Source organism: Bison bison, unplaced genomic scaffold, assembly GCF_000754665.1.
Source record: "Bison bison bison isolate TAMUID 2011002044 unplaced genomic scaffold, Bison_UMD1.0 scf7180017864485, whole genome shotgun sequence".
Classification (NCBI taxonomy): Eukaryota; Metazoa; Chordata; class Mammalia; order Artiodactyla; family Bovidae; genus Bison; species Bison bison.
The window spans coordinates 8,023,078-8,043,963 of NW_011495045.1; the positions used below are offsets into that span (position 1 = coordinate 8,023,078).

The 20,886-nt window shown below is 33.3% G+C and overlaps 1 protein-coding gene across 1 annotated transcript in view; it reads right to left on the bottom strand.

Annotated features, from left to right (window-relative positions):
* Window positions 1-15,789, bottom strand: part of COL3A1 (collagen, type III, alpha 1) — a 39,946-nt gene extending 24,157 nt beyond the window's left edge. Inside the window, exons 1-7 of the mRNA XM_010862916.1 lie at window positions 15,552-15,789; window positions 4,929-5,131; window positions 4,638-4,688; window positions 4,105-4,218; window positions 2,735-2,815; window positions 934-987; window positions 416-469 (exon numbers count right to left, since the gene is read on the bottom strand). Coding sequence (XP_010861218.1) covers window positions 416-469; window positions 934-987; window positions 2,735-2,815; window positions 4,105-4,218; window positions 4,638-4,688; window positions 4,929-5,131; window positions 15,552-15,630 — 636 coding nt within the window. The 5' untranslated portion in view covers window positions 15,631-15,789. The remainder of the gene's footprint in view (window positions 1-415; window positions 470-933; window positions 988-2,734; window positions 2,816-4,104; window positions 4,219-4,637; window positions 4,689-4,928; window positions 5,132-15,551) is intronic.
* Window positions 15,790-20,886: the final 5,097 nt, after the last annotated feature.

A 20,886-nucleotide genomic window follows, 5' to 3' on the forward strand; every position in this document is an offset into this window, starting at 1 on the left:
ATTTTGAAATATTAATTCAAACTAACTTCATCTTATTTATACAGCATGTTTTCTTGGTGGACTTTTACAACAAAATTAAGTTTACAAATTATATTTCAAGAAAGTAGACACATAGGTGAACTAATTAATAGATTAATTAATCTATATTTAACAGAAAGAGGAGTTGTATTCATACTAGGAAGTGGACTGTTGTGGTGGCTAATTAGCCAAGAAATTCCTAGATTAAAATAGTGTCTCTAAGATATTGAAATGACTGAGTCCAAAAGATCTTTGGAACCAGTTAAACAATCCTAAAAGTACAGCTTATTATTTTAAATAAATTTGATAAATATTTTGTAGGTTATGTTTTAGAATATAAAGGTGGTTTCTATCTAAAACTGTCAATTTATTAAGTATAGCTATAAATGTTACTTACTGCCGGACCAGCTTGCCCAGGTTCACCGGGGGGACCTTGGTATCCTGGAGCGCCCTAGTGGATAGAATAAATAATATGTAAATATTTTTACACTAACTTAATTTCATATGATTCATTTACATCTTGAAAATAGTATGAAATCAGAATTTGTGAATGTAGTCAGTGAATTCTATTCCAGTTTGTAAAGATGGAAACCAAAAATTTTCAGGTCAGAATCATCCATTTATTCCATTTTACACACTTAATTCTATTGAAACTGCATTGTTTCAGACTTGAAGCCATATGACATGCAAATTAACAAAATGATTTAATTTTGCCAAACTTTTAAGTGCTAACAGTTGGTGGAAAGGAACTGAGCATGAAATTCCGTCTTTAAAGGAGTGATAGTTGCTTGGTTGCTACTTCTGTACTTAACTGGGATTATGTCTGCTGGAATAGCAAAATTACAGCAAGATCTGTATTAACTTGACTCATATAATATTCATAAGAAAGAAATCGCCACGGATGGCTATACTTACAGGGGCACCAGGATGGCCAGATGTGCCAGGGGGTCCGGGTGGGCCAGGAGGACCCTGTAACACGAATTCAAAGGATAAATACAAAACAAATGCTTCTGAAACACACTTTATCCAGGCATCAGAGATTCCCCTGTTTGGAATGATACTGACATCTTTAAAAATGAGAACAACATACCTCATTATGCAGTAACTATTCATAGATATAATTTATTTTATTAATGTTAAGTGAAAATCTCATCACAAAACTTCATTTTAAATGAAATTCTCTCAGAGTGAATAAAAATTATAGGTAAATGTTATAAAACATTAACCTGAGTTCTCCAAAAGGGGCATTTCAAATCTGGAAAAATCTACATAAAATGCTATGAGAATCTCGGCAACATTAAGATGATGCTAGAGCTGGTGAAGAACACTTTTGCCTGGCAGCCCAACTCAATGTGGAAAAATATTAATCTGCATACTATAAACACAAGTTTCTAAAAATAATGATGTAAATTAACCCAATATCATTGAGTTGTGTTGATATGAAGATTTAGATGTGTATGTAAGACTCACTGTACCTGGGGCAACAATAAATTATAATTATAAATGATTTGTCCTTGTTCATAAATACAGATTAAATGAAAAATCTTCAGTTTTCTAGCATACTATTTATAAATACTGATAATAAATTTAGAAAATGAGTTCTTAAATTTTATCTTGTAATTAAAAATATAAGTATTAGATTTTTTTGGCTTTTTTTGTTTGCTTGTTTTTTAGTAAAAACAGTATGTCTGACTGAAAAATAGGATCCATAATGTGAATGTAGCTGAGAAACACGAGATACTGACATTTACATAGTTAATGCAATTACCATTCTGGTTTTAAAAGATACAAAAAATAAAAATAAAACCCAGGCTCTAAAACTTAAAAATTATCTTTTTACTTTTTGCCTACTAAGCGTCTTTCTGTAACTTATCATTTAGATCTAATAGCTGAAGTTTTATACTTTCTGATTTTAGAAGCTTTAGAAATATGGGGTTCAATGATCTGGGCAGCAACCCTCCATGATCCCTGGCAATCCAGCTCCATGTCTCATTTACAGAGTTACCTGTTTCTGGCAGTAAAATGATTACCTTCCCTGGTACTGTTCCTTCTAAGAGCTGTTCTTAAAAAAAGGATCATTTACATGGGACACCACGCCTCAAGCACGCATGCCCACGTTTCAATGCTTTTATGCTATTTTCTTCTATCAAAACTCTAGGTCATTTACATGGAAGAAAACCCTTTGGGTACAGTGTAAATTGCTACCACTTACAGTAGATGAACTTAATGACTTGATAAATTCTGGAAACATTTGTTATTTGATTTCAGGATTGGAAGTGAGATGAATTGTGATAATGGATTGTTATCCTGTGGATTGTCATCTAGATAGCAGCATTTAAATAATGAACAAAGATTAAAAGAAGATTCTGAACAACTCAGGTTGAAAAAGAAGAAAAGTGGAAGCAAAAAATAACAAAATTTGGTTAAAATTGGGAAATAGTGTGTAAGACCTAAGCATGAAGGCAGGTGTGCCCCCTGGTTGTGTAAAGAAGGAAGGAATGGCAAAACAGGTGTGAAATGAGTCAGTGAAGAAAAAAATGAATTCGGATAGAAGGATCATGGTAAACCTACCATTTTCTTTCCCAGCCTTAACAAAAATAAGCTATTTTGTACAATTCTGCTGTAATACTGTGTTACTAGAAGAACAACCATTCAAGGTTTAACAGAACAGAAGGCTAAATAATTCTCAGAAATGCTGACAAACAATTGTACATACAGCTGGCCCAGGATAGCCTGCGAGTCCTCCTCCTGCTACTCCTGACTTGACATCATATGCTTCGTACTGGGGAGAATAGTTCTGTAGCAAAGAGACCAGATAGATAAGATCATGTTGCTATATAGATCATAGTTCTTCACAAAAGCATTTAGTAGAAATGCATGCAACATCTATTCATTGATAGAAAGTTTTCTGCATGCCAGAGAATGTATGTATGATTTAATTATCTTGCTCATTCTCTCTGTAACTTTAGATATTAGATGTCCTACAGAAATACTTGCCTATGCAATGCAAATTTTTTTCAACTAACTGTAAGCAATTTGTTTCTAAATAATTTGTTTTTATATGCTTTAACCAAGCATATCATTTCTAAGTGATATCCACAGCTTTGGAAACATAGGATCATAGATTAAGGCCTTGAGATCAAATAACCTGACTCTCATTTTGAGCAGAAAAAATGAAGATGTCAAATTACTTGTCCAAAATTACTGATACAAGTAAAATTTATATCTCCAGTTTTTGGTTAATGCCTAACAGATTCACCAAAAAAATAGACATCCCCACAGAAAACAAGAGGAAGAATAATGGAAAGGTTTATATTTTTATTGGATTGCTTTGGAGACTATTTTATTTTGAATTCTTGGCCTAGCAACGGATTCTGTTTGTTAGTATGATAAGAATAAGCTAGACTCTATCCTTTGTCTCCTGCTGATTTTTTTTTTAGTCTTTTTTTTCCCCAACCTACAGTGATTTGTGTATGTGTTTTCTAATTCTTCCTAATTCCATGCAGCAGAAACATTGTCTTATTTATTTATTTGTTTACATGCAGAGTTACATGTAGAGTTTACATACAGAGATAGTGGGTTGCCATGCTTTTCTAGAGGAGCAGGATGTGCTCTGAAGCCTGGGCAAGAGTATTTGCATAGTCTTGCATAATCCTTTTGACCTGAAGTCATTAAGGAGTGTTCATAACTCCTTAACTGCTTTTGGTACAGACTTTCAGAGGGTTTACCAGGAGGATTATAAGGGGAACAAGCTGCAGCACTTCCTAAATTCTCAGGGTTAATTCTTTGGGTAGTTGATTGCTCATTTCTCAAACATAGTGCATATATTATATGCCTGCTGAGAAGTTGGGAAATTTTGTAAAGATATAGTAGCAATGGCATTAGAATTATGGAGAAAGTGAATTTACTTATAAAACAGGACAGTGCCTAGCACAAACATAAGCACTAAATAACAATTTGATAAACACATAAAATCAGAGAATAGATATAGGGATGCCACAAAAGTGAGATGTAATATAGACTAAAGAAGAGAAAATGAAGCAGATAGTTTTAAATGGGTGATCTTTTAGTCCCAGAATGTATTACCTGGGCACCAGTAGGACATGATTCACAGATTCCAGGAGGGCCGGGAGAACCTGGGGAGCCTGGTGATCCTGGAGGACCAGGATCGCCATTTCGCCCAGGAATACCAGGAGGACCCTAAAAATTAGAGATAAAAATAAAGAAAACACTGAAAAGTCTTGGTGATTTAGAATCATTATCAAATTGTAGCTTCTGTGCTTATAAGAAATCAATATATGTGATATGTTTTCTTGGGAATCTATACATTTTTAAACAAATGATGTAAATCATTTCAGTGTAATTTATTCCTTTGTATATTGACCTCTATTTTATTTTTCAAACTGACAAGAGAAGTGAAGACATTAGACAAAGTTTGGGAGATCAAATGCTTACATGCACAATTATGGATTCTCAGTTTGAGCTCTCATGTGTTATCGTTTAAATATGTGATACTAAAGGAAATGTATAAATGATGAAAGTTCAAATATGGAAAGGTTATTAGAAGGAAAAAAAAACAAACTCATCAATGAACTAATTTCCTTTCACTGTTTACTTACTGGATCTCCCTTGGGGCCTTGAGGTCCTTGACCATTAGGAGGGCGAGTGGGCTAATAAATGGAAAAGATATAGATTAAACACAGAAAAAATTTTTCATCAAATATGTCCCAATTTCTTACCCTAAATCATATCTAACCCCTGGTTTTAAATAGGAAGGTTCACCTTTTACTGGTAATGCCCATTTGACTGCCAGATATTACCTTCATTTCCTTTCTGGCTCCTATGACATAGGAACTACTCATGTGTTTAAATAAGAATCATGAATATATACAGATTTTCTTTCAACTCACAGCTGTTGGAGGCTGTGGGCAAACTGCACAACATTCTCCAAACGGGATTTCAGGGTTGGGGCAGTCTAATTCTTGGTCGTCACATATTATGTCATCACAGAGAACGGATCCTGAGTCACAGACGCATATTTGGCACGGTTCTGGTTTCCATACATCTCTATCTGCATAAGACTGACCGAGATGGGAGCATCCTCCGTCAACAGCTGGAAAATAGGAGAGAGATGGTGTGATATTTCACATTAAAAAAAATCCAAAAATTAAACTACCAAGAATATTATGTTCTCCCTACATAATTTGCTAAGTAGTCTTAATTATGTAGTAATAATTAAAATACCAAATCTGTTTATTAACATCAAACTAGCACACCAAGATAAAACTGCCTTAGGGCCAGTAGATATTTTAATTTTGCTTGTAGTAAGAATTTAACACCAGTGGAAATCCCATGCTCACTTAAGCATTTATGTATTAATTGTGCAATTGAAAAGAAGTTTTTCTAATTGCTATTCTTTGCTTTAGCTATAGATGGAAGCATTAAACTATAAAGGTGGTTCTGTCACTAACTCTGAAGACTTTCTGGATTTTATTAACCTAGTTGAGAAATTCAGGGGAAAACTGAGCTACTCTTGGCAACATAAAACTTCCAGATTCCTGGGAAAACCTCAAGAAGTCTCATTGTATGTATTGACTATCACTGTTAGCTCTGTTGGGCATTAATATGATATGCTACAATATATTGTATATCCCATATGGATGTAAAGTGGTCTCCAAATCACTAAATTTTTTTTAAACAAAAATTGGCAGGGAATATGTTAAAATAATAGGGAAAAATATGAATCACGACCATGTGTATTTGTGGCTTAAAATGGTCAAAAATTCACTTTGACCAAAATTTTAGACTTGTTTCCTAATTATATGTAGGGTACTGAAATTTCAGTGGCTATTAACAATGAATCGGCTTAAGGGTTGCCAAACTAAAAACTGGTCTCAATTTTTAAAGCAGTGGCTCTGAATTGTGGTTGAATACAACTTTAGCTTTTGAGGGCTACTATGATAACTTGCCAGTAACTGAGTAAATAAATCAGAAGTTACTAAATATCTGCAAAAATTTTTGCAAACGAATCACATACTTGTTCAGTATTTGTGTTTTTGTGAAACAGTGAAATTTTATTTTCTCAGAGCCATAATCTTTAAAATGCCTGCTGAAAGAGGCCTGCTTGGGAGAAGGCAAGTAGTTTGAATACACTTTTTGGTGCCTTATGGCCTAAAAGCCTTTGGGAGAGTCCTAGATTTTTCTTTCTAGATACTACATACAGACATGAAGCAAACCTTTCCAAGTTCCCATTTTTGTACCTTCTCCATACCTGAATTAATGTTAAATATAGGGTTGGCCAAAACATTTGTTTGTGTTTTTCCCATGAAATGTTATGGAAAAACCTGAATGAACTTTTTGACCAACCCAATATTTGGGTTTAGAGGTTTAACTGACTCAGTAAAAATTTAGAAAAAAAAGTAGAATTTTAGAAACTATGGACTGTACAGGATCCCTCCATTTCTCATTTCCATCTGTGTGTATACATACAACTTTAATGATCTTGTGCTACACCTTTGATGGATTCAAGAGGTTTAAAAGTCCATTCTTACATGTTATAATTACCCTATGTGATTTACAGCTAATAAAAGAAAGCATGATTTTTTTCATTGCAATTTTAAGTAGGCAAGAAAGAATTTGTTTATTTTAAAAAGTTATTTTAGTTTCTCCTCCATGTTTGAAACAGATGAGAACATTGGAAAGAAATATTGTCTCGGCTTTAAAGGAGCATTCCTTTATACTTTGTGAGCATAAAAGCTGAATGCCAGAATGCTTACCTAATGTGAATGAAGTAGGCCTATCAAAATGGTGTTTTGAAAGACATGCTTAAGAGAAGTGCAATCTTTTTTCATATTATTTTATGAACTGTAAGGATCCAGACATTAAAGTTTTTTGCTAAGGAGAACTGACATCTTATACTTAGAACTAAGCTCACTGGTTTTCAGAAAAGGTCTGAAAGTTTTGATGAGATGAAAGATTGTTTAATAAAATTGCATGAAATACACTCTTCAATGTTTACAGTGGCTCCCTTTTCTTATATGAATTATTTAAAAACCTTCTTTAAATTAGCATTATATGGAGTGTTTCAACAGATTGGTTTTAGTTCAAGATTTTTCTCATTAATAATATGGCTCTCAGGCTTCTCAGCTTCTTTGAAAATATCATTAGTGTACAGAACATTGGCTACAGGTAGCAATATTGCGTTGTGTGTTTGAAATTTGGTAAAAGAGTAGATTTTAAGTGTTTTCACCACGCATACACACAAAGGAAACTATGTGAGATGCTGGATGTATTAGTTGACTTGATTGTGGTAATCATTTCACAATGTGTATATATATCAACTCATCATGTTGTAACCTTGAAAGTGAAAGTTGTTCAGTGAAAGTTGCCCGACTCTTCGGGACCCCATGGACTATACAATCCATGATATTCTCCAGGTCAGAATACTGGAGTAGGTAACCTTTCCCTTCTTCAGGGGATCTTCCCAACCCAGGGATTGAACCCAGGTCTCCTGCATTGCAGGCAGATTCTTTACCGGCTGAGCCACAAGGGAAGCCCAAGAATACTGGAACTGGTAGCCTACTCCTTCTCCAGAGGATCTTCCCGACCCAGGAATTGAACAGGGTTATCTTTCACTGCAAGCGGATTCTTTATCAACTGAGCTATCAGAGAAGTACACCTTAAATATATACAATTTTATTTGTCATTTACACTTCAATAAAGCTAGGGAAGAAAAAAAGACACCATCAGTTTATACTAACAATTTTTTTAGCGCTTTGCCTTTGGGTCAAGAATATCTTTCTGTATTTAACATAGGGCCTGTGTTATAAAAATTAGGTGCTGGATACTGATGATGTATTAAAGACAAATGAAGATGACAGAGCTAGGGTCAAGCATCTCGTATTTTTAATATCTTCTCTTCCTATGTTTATAATCTGCCTTAAAATTAACATAAAAATTTTCCCTTATGTATTCATACTCCTATGTTTGTGTCTCATTGAAGGTATCATCAAACCTAGAACACAGTATTTTCCATTCCCTCTGTAAACCAGTAAACAAATAAGCATAATATTGATATTTAAATTTGTAAATGAATTTGTTAGAATTGGGGTTAAGCCCAATGTTACATAAATGGAAATTATTTTGTTTTTTGTTTTCAAATTTTATTTGGAGTCATACATGTGTGTTATGCTTTTTATAACATAAAGGTCTCAATATAAAGATTGAGTTAATTTGGTGTACTTTTAAAAAAATATGATTTGTTCTAAATAAAAGAAGAAAGTTGGAATGGTTGAAAAGTAAGAATTAATACACTTCTATTTATTGCCATAATTTATCTCTCATCCATTTGAAAGAAATTTGGCTCTCCTGAAGTCAGTTCCTATAGAAACTTGCACCTGAATGTCAGACTTTTCTTTACTGTTCTATCTCAGTCACCCTTGTTGAAAGAACAGAGAATTTTATGCAGTTCCCTTTAACTTTTTGTTTTGGGTATGACCAAATATGGTTGGCAGTATGTTCTGTTAGAAGCTAAACCTCTTACACAAATGTCTCACAGTCCTCAGTTTTAGGACCATAGCCTAGTTGTATGTGAGAAAATCATGCCAGAGTCAAGGAAAAAAAAAATGTTTTGTTTTTAAAAGGAATAAAATGCTCTAGTTAGCCACTTGCAGTGTTTAGAAATAAAATAGAAAATGGAATTCAGAAACAATAGTCATCTCATGTTATTCCCTTCTTTTCTAGATATCTAAATTCAGAAAAGCTTTGATGAAAAGAAATGTTACATACTTTTGCAAATATGTTAAAGAAAAGGCAAATAATCTCATTTTTACTACTGCACAAATAGTAGATTTTCCAATTCCCTCCTTTGTTGTTACTGCTTAAACTAAGTCTCCCTGTTCCAATGTATAACTAATTTTAAACCCCATCTCTCATGTTACTTCCTGTTTCTGAGTACAAAAAGCAGTCCTGAAATCAATTCTTTGTGGTCACACAACAATGCATTAGACTAAATCATCATCTAAGTTATTTAACAAAATGAAACTAGTGTATGACATAATCCCTTCTTTGCCTCTTTAATTTTCTAGCTCTTTGGAATTTTAGAGAAAAATAAAATTGAGTAACATAATCTTATATTTTCAGATGTTCTTAAAAGTTTCATTTTGTTGTTTTGGTTTCCATTCTTCATGTAAATTTATGCTGATTTGATAAAATTTTACTCTTGTGACTAAACTATAATACACTGTAAGTTATCTTTGTCTTAATTCTAGTTTTGGAGTAAAAATTATATGCCTTGAAGCATCCAATCAAATTGTTAATTTAGCTTGAGTGGCAGGTTTAGTTTTTTTTCCTCTTCCCTTTTTACTGAATCTTTCTCAGAGAAAAGGTGTTCTTTAACCTGAAAATCTAAAAATAACAGATGTGATATGCAAATTATCATAACATTTTCCTGTTACTGTAGAAAGCTGAATATTTTGTAAGTGTGAACAAAAGGAATTCATATAGTTTTCAATTGAAATATATTTGGCTTTTAAATTATACTAATGTTTGGAAAACATACATTTTTATTAAATATGTTTTGGCTGCTATTATTAATCAGAATATGTTAAAATATGTTAGACGAGTTAACAAAAAGGACTGAAAGAAATATCTGTAGACCTAGGTAGATGGATAATTTCAATTTTAAAGTGGTTTTTGCATGGACAAGGTAGAGTCTTCTTATTCTTATCCCCTACAAAAAAACCAAAGACCAAGAAATTTTATGAATCATTTCTAGATGTTTTCTTGTTTTATTCCTTATAGATATATGATTTTTATGTCTCCAATTAGAAATTTCCTTTAAGATTTTCTCCTGTGAAAAATAAAAATAATTAAAGAATTAGAATTAAAAGTATCATATATCTAACAATCAGCCATTGCATTATAATATAATCTGATTAGTGACAAATTGTAAGAATACTGAAGAAAACATATTCTACTTATATAATTACAGTTGGCAAACATCTTTAAATTTTATGTCTGATAACCAAAATGCTATTCTTTACTTTCCTTATCACTGAATTATGAAGTATTTTAATTTCACCTTCCTTACAGTAATTTTATTTTCCAGTGTTAGTAAAACTCATACTAGGCAGAGTTTGTGTCTGTCTTTCCTGTGTTGCTGGCACTGTTCTATATGTGTTGCATATCTATCCTACTTAATCTTCCCACAAGCCTGCGGAGGTGGGTGCCATCATAATACTCATTTTACAGATAGGGAAGCGGAGATACACAGACAGGAAGCGATTTCCCCAAGGTTATATGGTAAGAGGTGAAGCTACGATTTGAGCCTAGGAAAGGTTATCTCTAAATCTGATATTCTTAGCGACTACATTCTATTCCCTTTCTGTAGTTTCAAGGGCAGCATAGGCTGTCCCATTATAATTTCTAAGTTCAGCAAATTTGAAATCAGAATGTAAAAAAGCAGGGTTTTCTTTTCTATTTTTTTAAAGGAATAACATTTTTCTGCAGAAAATCTTTTCAATCTGGCCTCAAAACAAGAAGACAACATCTGGAATTGAATTCTGTTGTTTATTTTCTTCTGAACTTATGAAAAAGAGTTTAATCTCCAAGACCACCCTAATGACATCCAGACCACCAACAGGATTAACTGGCACTGGGAACTCAGCATATGTTTTACTAGATACAGAAAACCAGGATCCTATCTGCAGCAACAACAATGAACAGATAAGGCTTATGTATTCATGCAGAAAAATATATATATTTAGGATGTCTAAGATTGAGTGGCAGCACATATAGTAACTAAATGAGTCATATTAATGAACTTCTAACTTCATTAAGAGATTCCCTTCTGTATGCGGACATAGATGAACATATCAGGCAGCTCCAGAGAGTTTCTCTGATTTTAATTAACTTGAGAAACAGTCCCTGTTTGCTCTCCTCCACACCAAATATTATAGAAAACAAAGTTTTGAAAAAATAAATGCCATTTTGCTGAAGCAATACTTTCTTAATCTGACTTTCCAAAGCAAATATAACTTTTAATAGGTTCTGGATCCTTTATCTTCAGTTTTTACATCTTTGGGGAACACTAAGTTTTGCTCTCTTCTTTGAACTTTTCATTTTGTTCACTAAGATTACATTTTAATGGCAGTTCTTGACCTCAGTCATGGAAAATACAAGGGTTGTATTAGTTAATCTGAAAGGAATCCATTTCTGCTGTGTTTTCATTAGGCGCAGACAGAAATTCTAGTGGTTAATGTAACTTCCCAAGCTGCAGTTAACAAATGATTTGTGTAAGACTTGCTATCTCGTTTTTTTCCGTTGTCATCATGACATGAAACAGGCCAAGTTTCCCGTTTGAAAACTCTAGATATTTGTTATACCACACTACCCCTCTCCTTTTTTTTTCTTTTCAATGTGGAAAACAAGAGCACTGCACTTTTTTCTAAGGAAAGCTGTTTTACAAGAAACAGCCCTCTGAGACGTTTCCAGAAAGTTATTGTAGACCTGGAAACTTTACAAATGTTCTTCATGTCCAGCAAAGGCAATAACATCTTTCATCTTTAAAACTTTAACTCTTAAGCAATCCACTTTAATCACTTCAAGGTGGTGATATCATTTGATGTTACAAAATGAAAGAACTGAGCTGCGTAATCTTTGAACTCTGCGCCAGTCAGCCACAGTGGAAACCATGGGGTTTCAGTAGATGGCGCTCTTCTCCCTGAGTGACTACTCAAAAGTCTTGCATGCAACTCTGTAGTGTGGAACAGGGACTTTCGTGAGGGTTTTTAATTTCAACTCTACTCCTGGAAAACTCACATCCAACAGTTCTTGATTTTTTATAATGAGCCTGTAGATAAGACATCAACCCAAGAATCTGAATTAGTAAAAAGCACATAACCACAAGTCTTTCTTTCTTTACCAGAATTGTTTCCCTGGCTTTGCTCTTTTCTCTTATAATAGAGATGTTTAATTTCAGAATTTAGTCAGAATCTGTTTACTTATGGGCATTTTGGTCATCTGATGATGAATACTCCAGAGATGGGAAGAAAATGCAAGGTATCATGAATGAAAAACACAAAATTTTGTATCAGTACTTTATTTACTTGAAATTTATATTTTTACAGAACTGAAGATAATTTCTGGTTAAATTATAAAGGAGGCTCCTATTTTAAAAGTAGACTTAATAATTCAAAGTGTTAAACAGAAAAAAATTATCTTTTTTTTAACCTTAGAAGTGCATTAACTCATGTATTTTCTAGGACAATATACAATTTTTTACCATCTCCTATGAACGACAGTTAAAAAACAAGAAAATTCAGATACCCTGGATTACATGTTTGTTTTGTATCCTCTAATTACCTAAGATTTAACAGAACTTTTGTTCTAGTCTTAACCCCTAGTTATTTCCTAGTGTGTAATCTTAGCTAAACCACTGAATCTATGTTATATGACTGACACTGATTTACCTGACCAATTATGTATTCTTTCCTTTTAAAAGTACAATTGTTTCTAGTGATTTTATGCTACATTTTTTCAATAGTTTGGCATGTTTCATTTTAAGGGCAACATAAACCAGAAAACTTGAACAAGCTTCATCAGTTACAAATCCCCTCTTAAAGCATAATGGAAATAAGCATAACAAAATAGACTCTTCTTTACCTGTGGTAAAGAACTGATTCTCTGAGTCCATTTACAGTGGACTTTAATTCTAAAACAATTAAATGCTCACAATTCATTATCACAGTGGAGTTATCAGAGTAACAAAATATAAGCTGAAACATTAAAACACTTTGAATTAAAATAAAAGTTTATCTCCCTGCCCTAATGAATCAATAGAAGTAATAATTTTTAATCCTTTTATTTACCAACTAATAAGCTATAACTAAAATACTTATGTCAAATATTTTAAAAAAATGAGAAACTTTACAAATATTCACAAAAATAGTTATATGTTATATGTGTAAAGTTATATACTGAATTTTGAAAATGGCCATAACAGTCAAGTCCATTTCCTGTCTTTGAATATTATTACCATGTGCTTGTGTGTGAGTATGTGTGCTTGACAATATTTTATCAGTAACATACCTATTTTCTTAGCAAAGTAGTATTTAATATTTAAAATTCACAAGTACTATTTTAAAATATCATTATAAGGTTATGGAATACAGCTGTGTAAAATTTATGTTGGCATTAGTATGCAAATGGTAACTGTCAGCCACTAGGTGGCGAGTCTTTGTATCAATACTTAAAACTTGGCGTGTTTATAAACTACAGGAAATATAAAACAGATCACATTTCTCCACTGGTTCAAGAAAACATATGAATTAAATAGAGCTTTCACAGATTTGTAAAAAGACAAAAATTTTGTAAGGACCTGTTTTACGTTCCAGAAAATTTGTGTGAGTCAACTAGAAGTTAGTGTTTACTAGGGCTGTTCTGTTTCTCAGGATATTTATAAGAAACCCATACTCCAGAACTATATATGAGTATTCTCAATGTCTTGAACATTCAACCACCTCCTATAACCTTCCTATAGCTAATCTATCAGAAAGATTTTTTTTAAAACCTGTAAGAAAAATAAGATATCCTATTTTAAAACAATTTTTTTTTCATGACAAACGAAAACAGTAAGCTGAACAAAATCTTTTTCAAGTTCTTTTAAGCCTAAAAGCAAAATTTCATGACTATTTATTATATTTTGAAACTAAAGGGAAAATGAAAAGAACTTATGTGATATAAAGATACTGTAGGTATTAAACACTTTTTCCCCTCTAAAGTGGGAATGAGAAGAAAAATAGCCATAATGATTATAAAAGATTGTAACCACCAAGCAACCACAAATATTTTGTCACTCTTTTGAACTAAATGCAAAAGTTTTGTAGTCTTTCCAGTAAATGAGAACTTTGTGATTTTTTTTCCCCCTGGAAATTAGGAGAAGTTAAGAATTTTTAAAAAGGTAAAAGATTTGATTGAGGTGGGGGGATGTGGTAGAAGTCATTTGGTATTTTAGCCTAGGACTGGGAGTTGTGACATCTTCTGGGAGGATAGAATGGGGAGGGAAAGAGAGGAGGGAGGAAAGAGAGTTGAGAATGCAAGAATGAAAGGCAGAGAAGACAGGAGAAAGGAAGAGAGAAAAAAGATGGAGGCACATGGAGGACACTTGGGGATGAGGGAGAGAGTGACAGAGAAAGAGGAGAGGGAAGAGCAGACATGGGCTTGCCTAGGAAGGGGGTGGGGTGACAAGCGAAGGGAAGACAAGGGGGAGGTGGAAAGAGGCCAAAAGGGGTGGAGAAAGGAAGGGAGAAGAGGAAAAAGGAGGAGAAGAAATAAAGGAAACAAAGAATATGGATGTTTCTTTTCTTTTGTGACCATGGCTGAATGTAACTGAAGCGAGATCATTGGGTGTGTCCCCCAACTTACATATACAACCTGTGAGGACATTAAAGGCATGATATTAAAATTGAAAAGCTGTTTTCAGACACAGTTCACCAAAGCAATAGGCTTAAATGTAAAGTTTTTTATTATGTGTAGAAATGTAGAGACTTCTAGCATCTTCAAATTTAGCACTTAAAGACTTATCTATACGAAAATTTTAATTCTACTATGTCAGATATTTTCATGACTCTGAGAAACATAAAAATTAAAAGACACGTTTTCACAGAATGAAATAATGAACTAAACATGGCTTCGAGGAAATTAGAACATGAAAATCACTGCTTGCACTTATTAGAATATAGAGCAAATCAACTTTTTGAAGTCAAACAGCACTAGCGTCTTTACCTTGTTTGCAGAAAAGTCAAACATTCTATTGAAAATATTTTCATAAATCTTCTCCTTATTAACATAAAAGCTGTTAAAATGAAGAACATGCAAAAACACTAGACCCTTAACAATAAAGTATTAGCAAATACATGTTAATCAACTATGTAAGTGCTTGAAACCCCTCCCCAAAAAATAGAAATGATGAAACTTTGCAGTTTGAACCTGTTTAAAGAACACTGAAGATACTGTTGCTATCTTACAGAAATATATTTGGTGACTCTAATAATATATAATATTTCCCTGTAGACTATACTTAAAGCATGCTATTTTTTAATTATCTTATCTTACTGGGTAAACAATGCTTAGTACTCTATCCTGACAAAGAACCCAGCATACAAAGGAGAGCATAAAAGTATTACAAGAGACCAATAACTTCCAGATTGCTTAGGGAAGCATTCCAAGATGTTAACAATCCAGGAGGGAAACTTTTTAAAGCCATTTAAAGAGTTTCCAGTACCGTTAACATGAAAACAAGTTAGTACAAGAACATCTTTATCTTCAACGACTGGAGAACTTTTAAATACAGAAATGACAATATTCTCTTTAAGCAAATATAAAAGGCACCATCCTGGTCAGTTCTACATTTCACAGCTGGGAGCTGACAGACAAAATTAGCATTTTGAGACAGATTTCCCCTTTCTACCTGTTTGTTAGGAGAAGTAAAAACAAAAACCCCATGAAGTTTCTTGAAAGCAATACCTACTCACCTTCCTGTTGTGCCAAAATAACAGTGGGATGAAGCAGAGCGAAAAGTAACCAGGTCCCCTTTTGCACAAAGCTCATCATGTCTAAATGTCAGACATGAGACTCTTTGTGCAAAAAGGAGAAAAGAAAAGCAGGTCAGAGTAGCACCATCAGTTGTTCCCTGCCCTTCAGCACCGGGCCCGTCATAAAACTCAGCCACTGAGATTCCTGTGCTTTGGCCTTAAATAGGAAAAAGTTTGGCTTCCCTCACTTTCCAGCCCCTTTCTGAAATATGAGAGCAGCACCCATCCCCTTAGCAGTAAAAGAAATGATTAATATGCCTTTTTCCCTTATGGAAGACACAACCCACAATGAAAAATGGCACATCTGGAGTTTGTGTGCATCTGAGTATGTATATGTTTGTTACATATTTTAGTCATGTGTATATTTGCATAACTTAAAATATATATCAAAATGCTCTGCCTTGAGTTTTAATAAAAGAATTACATGTGTGTATTTTAAAATAACCCTTCATTAACAGCTGCATAATTTTAAGAAATTGCCTGATGCCCATTTTTTGAGCATGACTAATTTGCAACCCTGATCTTCCTAGAAGATTTTTATATTGGGATTTTGCCAGAATCCCCTTTAACTCAATTTAAATAAGGAGCTGCAAAAGATTAACTGGAAGAAAAAACCTCTGTTTTTCCCTTTCATTCATCTACCCACTCTGAGTCCCAGAAATTCAGTTTTAAATAAATGTCAAAAGACTATGTATCTAAGGTATGTTTGAATGGCACCTGAAGAGTTAGATGCTTATCTAGAGCTGTTTCTATTTCTCACAAATTTCTTTAGCCAGCCAAAGAGGGATTCCTTGTGATATTTCAAATTTTATGCTGCTTGTAAAAGCTGAAATGGATTTTTCTAGAGGAAAATTTAGCCCTTCATGTCTTGACTGTGTAAGAAACAGAGAAAGAGCTTATCTGTGAAATATCAAAATAGTACCAGAAGTTCTCATTTTATCTGGATTGGTATAAATACTAGTATAAATATTTCCAAATTTAGATTTCCATGTGTCTAACTTCCAGACCACATTAACATAGCTTTTCAATGTATTTATTTCTGGGTGTGGGGAGTAATTTCTGGGTTGTATTTGAAAGAAGGGCAAATAGCATTTATAGGTCTTTGATAAATCTTTGCAAGAAAAATATGCTTATCCACAGTACCAAGTTATTTCTAGCAATCAAGATATTTCTTTATACCCTAATCATCAGCCCACATTTCCTTCATTTATATCTATATTCTGGTAGAGCTACTCAATTCTAATCACGATCACCTGCATTTATTTTATTTTTGCCATGTCAACTTAACCATGCCATCTCCATGCCTTTATGTGCACATAAAATTCTCCCCACGTCACAGCAATTCATGGAAGTAACTCCTCTAATGCCTAGTTCAAAACTTTCTTCCATTAAACTTGTTTTCGTCTTCTTTTTCTTTCTGCCAATTCTTGTTATTCAATTTTTACTCAATTCACATAATATCTGCAGAATCCCAGGTTACATCCATGCTATAAGCGAGGAAGTAGTATACAGGCCTCCCTATAGGCCCAGTTACAGAAAGCACACAGATGTTCCAATATAGATGACATCATCTGGTGACAGGAAAAGAAAACCAGTTGGACCAACCTCTTGTACATCTTCTGATTTTAAACCAGAGATTCACCACTTTAAAGAGGAAAAAAAGGATAATGACTGAACAGTCATGAAAACAAGCTCTGCTCTTGGATCATAGAGGACATATTGGGGGAAAAGACTGTTATATCTATCATTCTCTCTCTCAGTCATCTTTATTTTATACTTTAAAAAGATCCCCTTGTGTTCAAACCAGTTCAGAAACATGGTTAAATTTTTCTCCTGGTGTCTTTGACACTTGCGTGAAAAAATTCATTATCTGTACACATTATCTTATTATTTTAAATAATCAATAAAAGTTGAAATGCATTAAATTTCTTCATTATAATTGTTTTCTAATATGGAAAATTGGATATGTTAGTTTTATTTCAGGGATTACATATACCAATTTCTACTGCAACTTTTATCTTAAAATTCTCAGTTTGATATCTGTTCAAATAAAGTTTTTATACCCATAAGAAAAATTCATGATCAATGTGCTCATTAGAAAAGTTAGTTGATATTTTGCACACATAGACACAAATTGTGTTTTAAGATATCCATGAGAGATCCAGAGATAAATCTCATACTCCAAATTTTCTGATTTAGCATTCTTCACCACCTCGAGCATATTGAGGTCCTGCACCAGGATCCTTTGTAGTCTATGTCCCCGATCCTATTTTTCTTCTTCAAGTCAAAATGTTTTATAATATGGTATCTAGATATGGATCTCAGTTGGTGTTACGACTGGGTGAAATACACACACTGGTGAAATCTACTGTGCAATCCAAGAGTTGATGTCCTCATGGTAACCTAGACACACATTTCTTTCTATACATCCCTGATTTCTCTGATATTAGCCAGCTCAAACAGAACATGTCATTTTGCTCTCTGGCTTGCATCTAAAGTTTAACACAAATCTAAACACCCACACCAACTAAAGCACTGATTAATCTGGTTCTCCTTTAACAAAAAAGAGTGACTATAAAGATGAGGCAAGGCCAGGGTGTGGCAGATTATCAAACAAAAATTCAAATCTTTTCCAGTTCAGTGGAAAACAGAGCTTGGGAGAGATGCATAAGCACAGCTGTGATGAACTCAGTAGACCAGTGAATGTCAGCAGTGCTCTCTATAATAGCAATAAGAAAATCAATTACCTGGATCATGAAAAACACATGAAAATCTCTCTGTCTCTCTCACTTATATTGCTTCATATGTGATTTTCTTCTTTAAGCAAAAGAGATGCATTTTTAATGGACATTTTCTATATGCTTTCAAACCACTATAAAATGCTTAAAATGTATCTGTGGGAAGATTTACCTAAAAATATACTGAATCCATAGCAGAATTACAGCCTAAAACATGATAACTTACAATACAATTGTAAAATACAACATAAATTTTCTTTGCTACTACTCCTAGAGAAGTGGGTCAGTGGTGAAATCATGTTTGGAGAGATGTGTTCCTTTAAAAATAATTTAAACAAATACTAATATGCATATAGAAGAGCCAAAATGTGACTGCAAATGTCATGCCACAGTGAAGGACTTGGGCATATCTAACCATAGATTTATCTAAGATTGAGGCTATGAGATTGGTAATGGGATGTAACAGGCAAATTTTTGAACGATTACTGTGATCAATTCTTCAAGACCCTTTAATGTCTTCTTATTCCCTGAAGTACAGTTAATTGTCCCTTTATTTTTGTTTCTACAGAACTCTGTTGATAATCACTTCTCTCTAACACAGAAATTTTACTTTGGTACACGACTCACATTTCCTTGATGCTTAATAAAATGAAATGTGCTCATTTTGGAAACACTAGTGTCTCTGTTCTTATTTATTTTTTTTTTAAATATCTTTGTTGTTAAGCCTGAGGTCCTGTATTTCTCTCCTTGCATTTTTCAGCTGAAAATTACCCCAAGATTGAACAGAAAGTTCAAAGAGGTTAACTGACTCTCAGAATTACTCATTGGAATTGGAATGGGAATTAAATAGCACACTTTCCAAATTTTTTTTCACCATGTTTTCCACTTGAATTAGTCACTGATGTGGTAACAATATTTTTATGCAATTTAGGAATTTGGTGAATACATTTTTTTTAATGAGGGATTGTAAAAAGATGGAAAGAAGAGAAAGGATACTGTTGTAGAGTTAATGACCGATTAAAAAAGGAATATTCTGATTTTGGCTCATCATTAATCTTTAATTTCTGCTGTTGCTGTAACTGTAAAAGTTTTGAGTTAATCCTTATTAATTTATACTGAATGATGGAGTTTAATCTTAGAGCATTCAAGAGAATTTGCATATATATGTGTTTGTGTTTCTATACATGCGTTTGTGGGTAAGCATACATGTATATATACATGAGCATATATTTTAAAATATATTCACATATGCTTTTAAAGTTTGACAAAAATTTGAGCAAGTAAAATTTCATGGAAACTGCCTTAATATACGTGTTTGAATTGTGAAAGTTTATGAAATATTATAATTATTTCCTCCTGGAATGAAGTCTTTATATACTTATGTTTCAGTGATATTTGCCATCTTAATTTTACAATTATGTTTGAAAATTTATAGAAAATTAGAATCAATCCCATTACCTAACATACTGACTCATCTCAAAACAGTGTGATTATTTTATAAATTATGTTGTAATTTATAAATTATAAATTTTGTCTTAAAGATTCTGGGTTGCAACATCTCATAGGAGTTCAGAAGTTCTCTGTTGGGTCTTCAGTTAACTTAATTGTTTTCAGGATTGAGGCTCCACTCTGCAAATCCCACTAGACTCTCTATCAAATAGAATTTGTCATCTGAGTCATACTTAGGAATTTTCAGCAGTATCCAACACAGCTGCAATAGCTTTTCAAATGAAGCCAATTTTGTCTGAAGATAAAAAGAAGACCCAAATTACGGTCTTCTGATAGGAGCATGAGATAGGCCAAAGCCAAACTTATTGGATTTACATGCTTCAAATAGAGTAATTTTAATTTCTCTCAATATTTTTATATTCAGATATTTCATGGGGGGCTATATTTAGGGTTTTTTAATCCAAATAGTTTCTTAGGACAAAGAAATTTAGAGCCATCTGCTTCTCTCTCCCCAAATAAATGGAAGTAAATGTGGCTTTCCTAGGTGTAAATTATGACTGTTACTCTGCACAACTAACCTTTCTTCAGGTCAGCATTAATGTTCATGTAAAAAATATTCTGCTTGATTATTTGAAGACTGCATTTTTGTCTATACATTAAGTCATGTTTTAAAAAGCTCTATATTGAGACTTTTTATTGGTCTGTGGAATAATTCAATATTAGATTCTTGGTGGAAGAAAGCTGTGGTAAACAGGCTCCTTTTGTCCCAAAAGATTGAAGTGTTGCCCTTCAGAGTCTTGGCTTTCATGTGACAATGGCCATTTTAGTAGTTTTGCTTTATGTGTGTGTGTGTGTGTGTATATATATATTTATTTATTTTATTCCTGTTTACAGGCTATTCTTATTTTTTACTTCCATCCCCCTTTTTAAAAATCATGCACAGCAGTAAACCCAGTCCTGTGTCAGTCATAGGTAATAAAAAAAAAAAGAATGGATTGGTATGGAATAGTTAAAATATTAGGCATTCTCTTTCCACCATCTTGGGACCTGTGGAGGCCTGCTGGGAATGGACTCTCTAAAATGCAGAT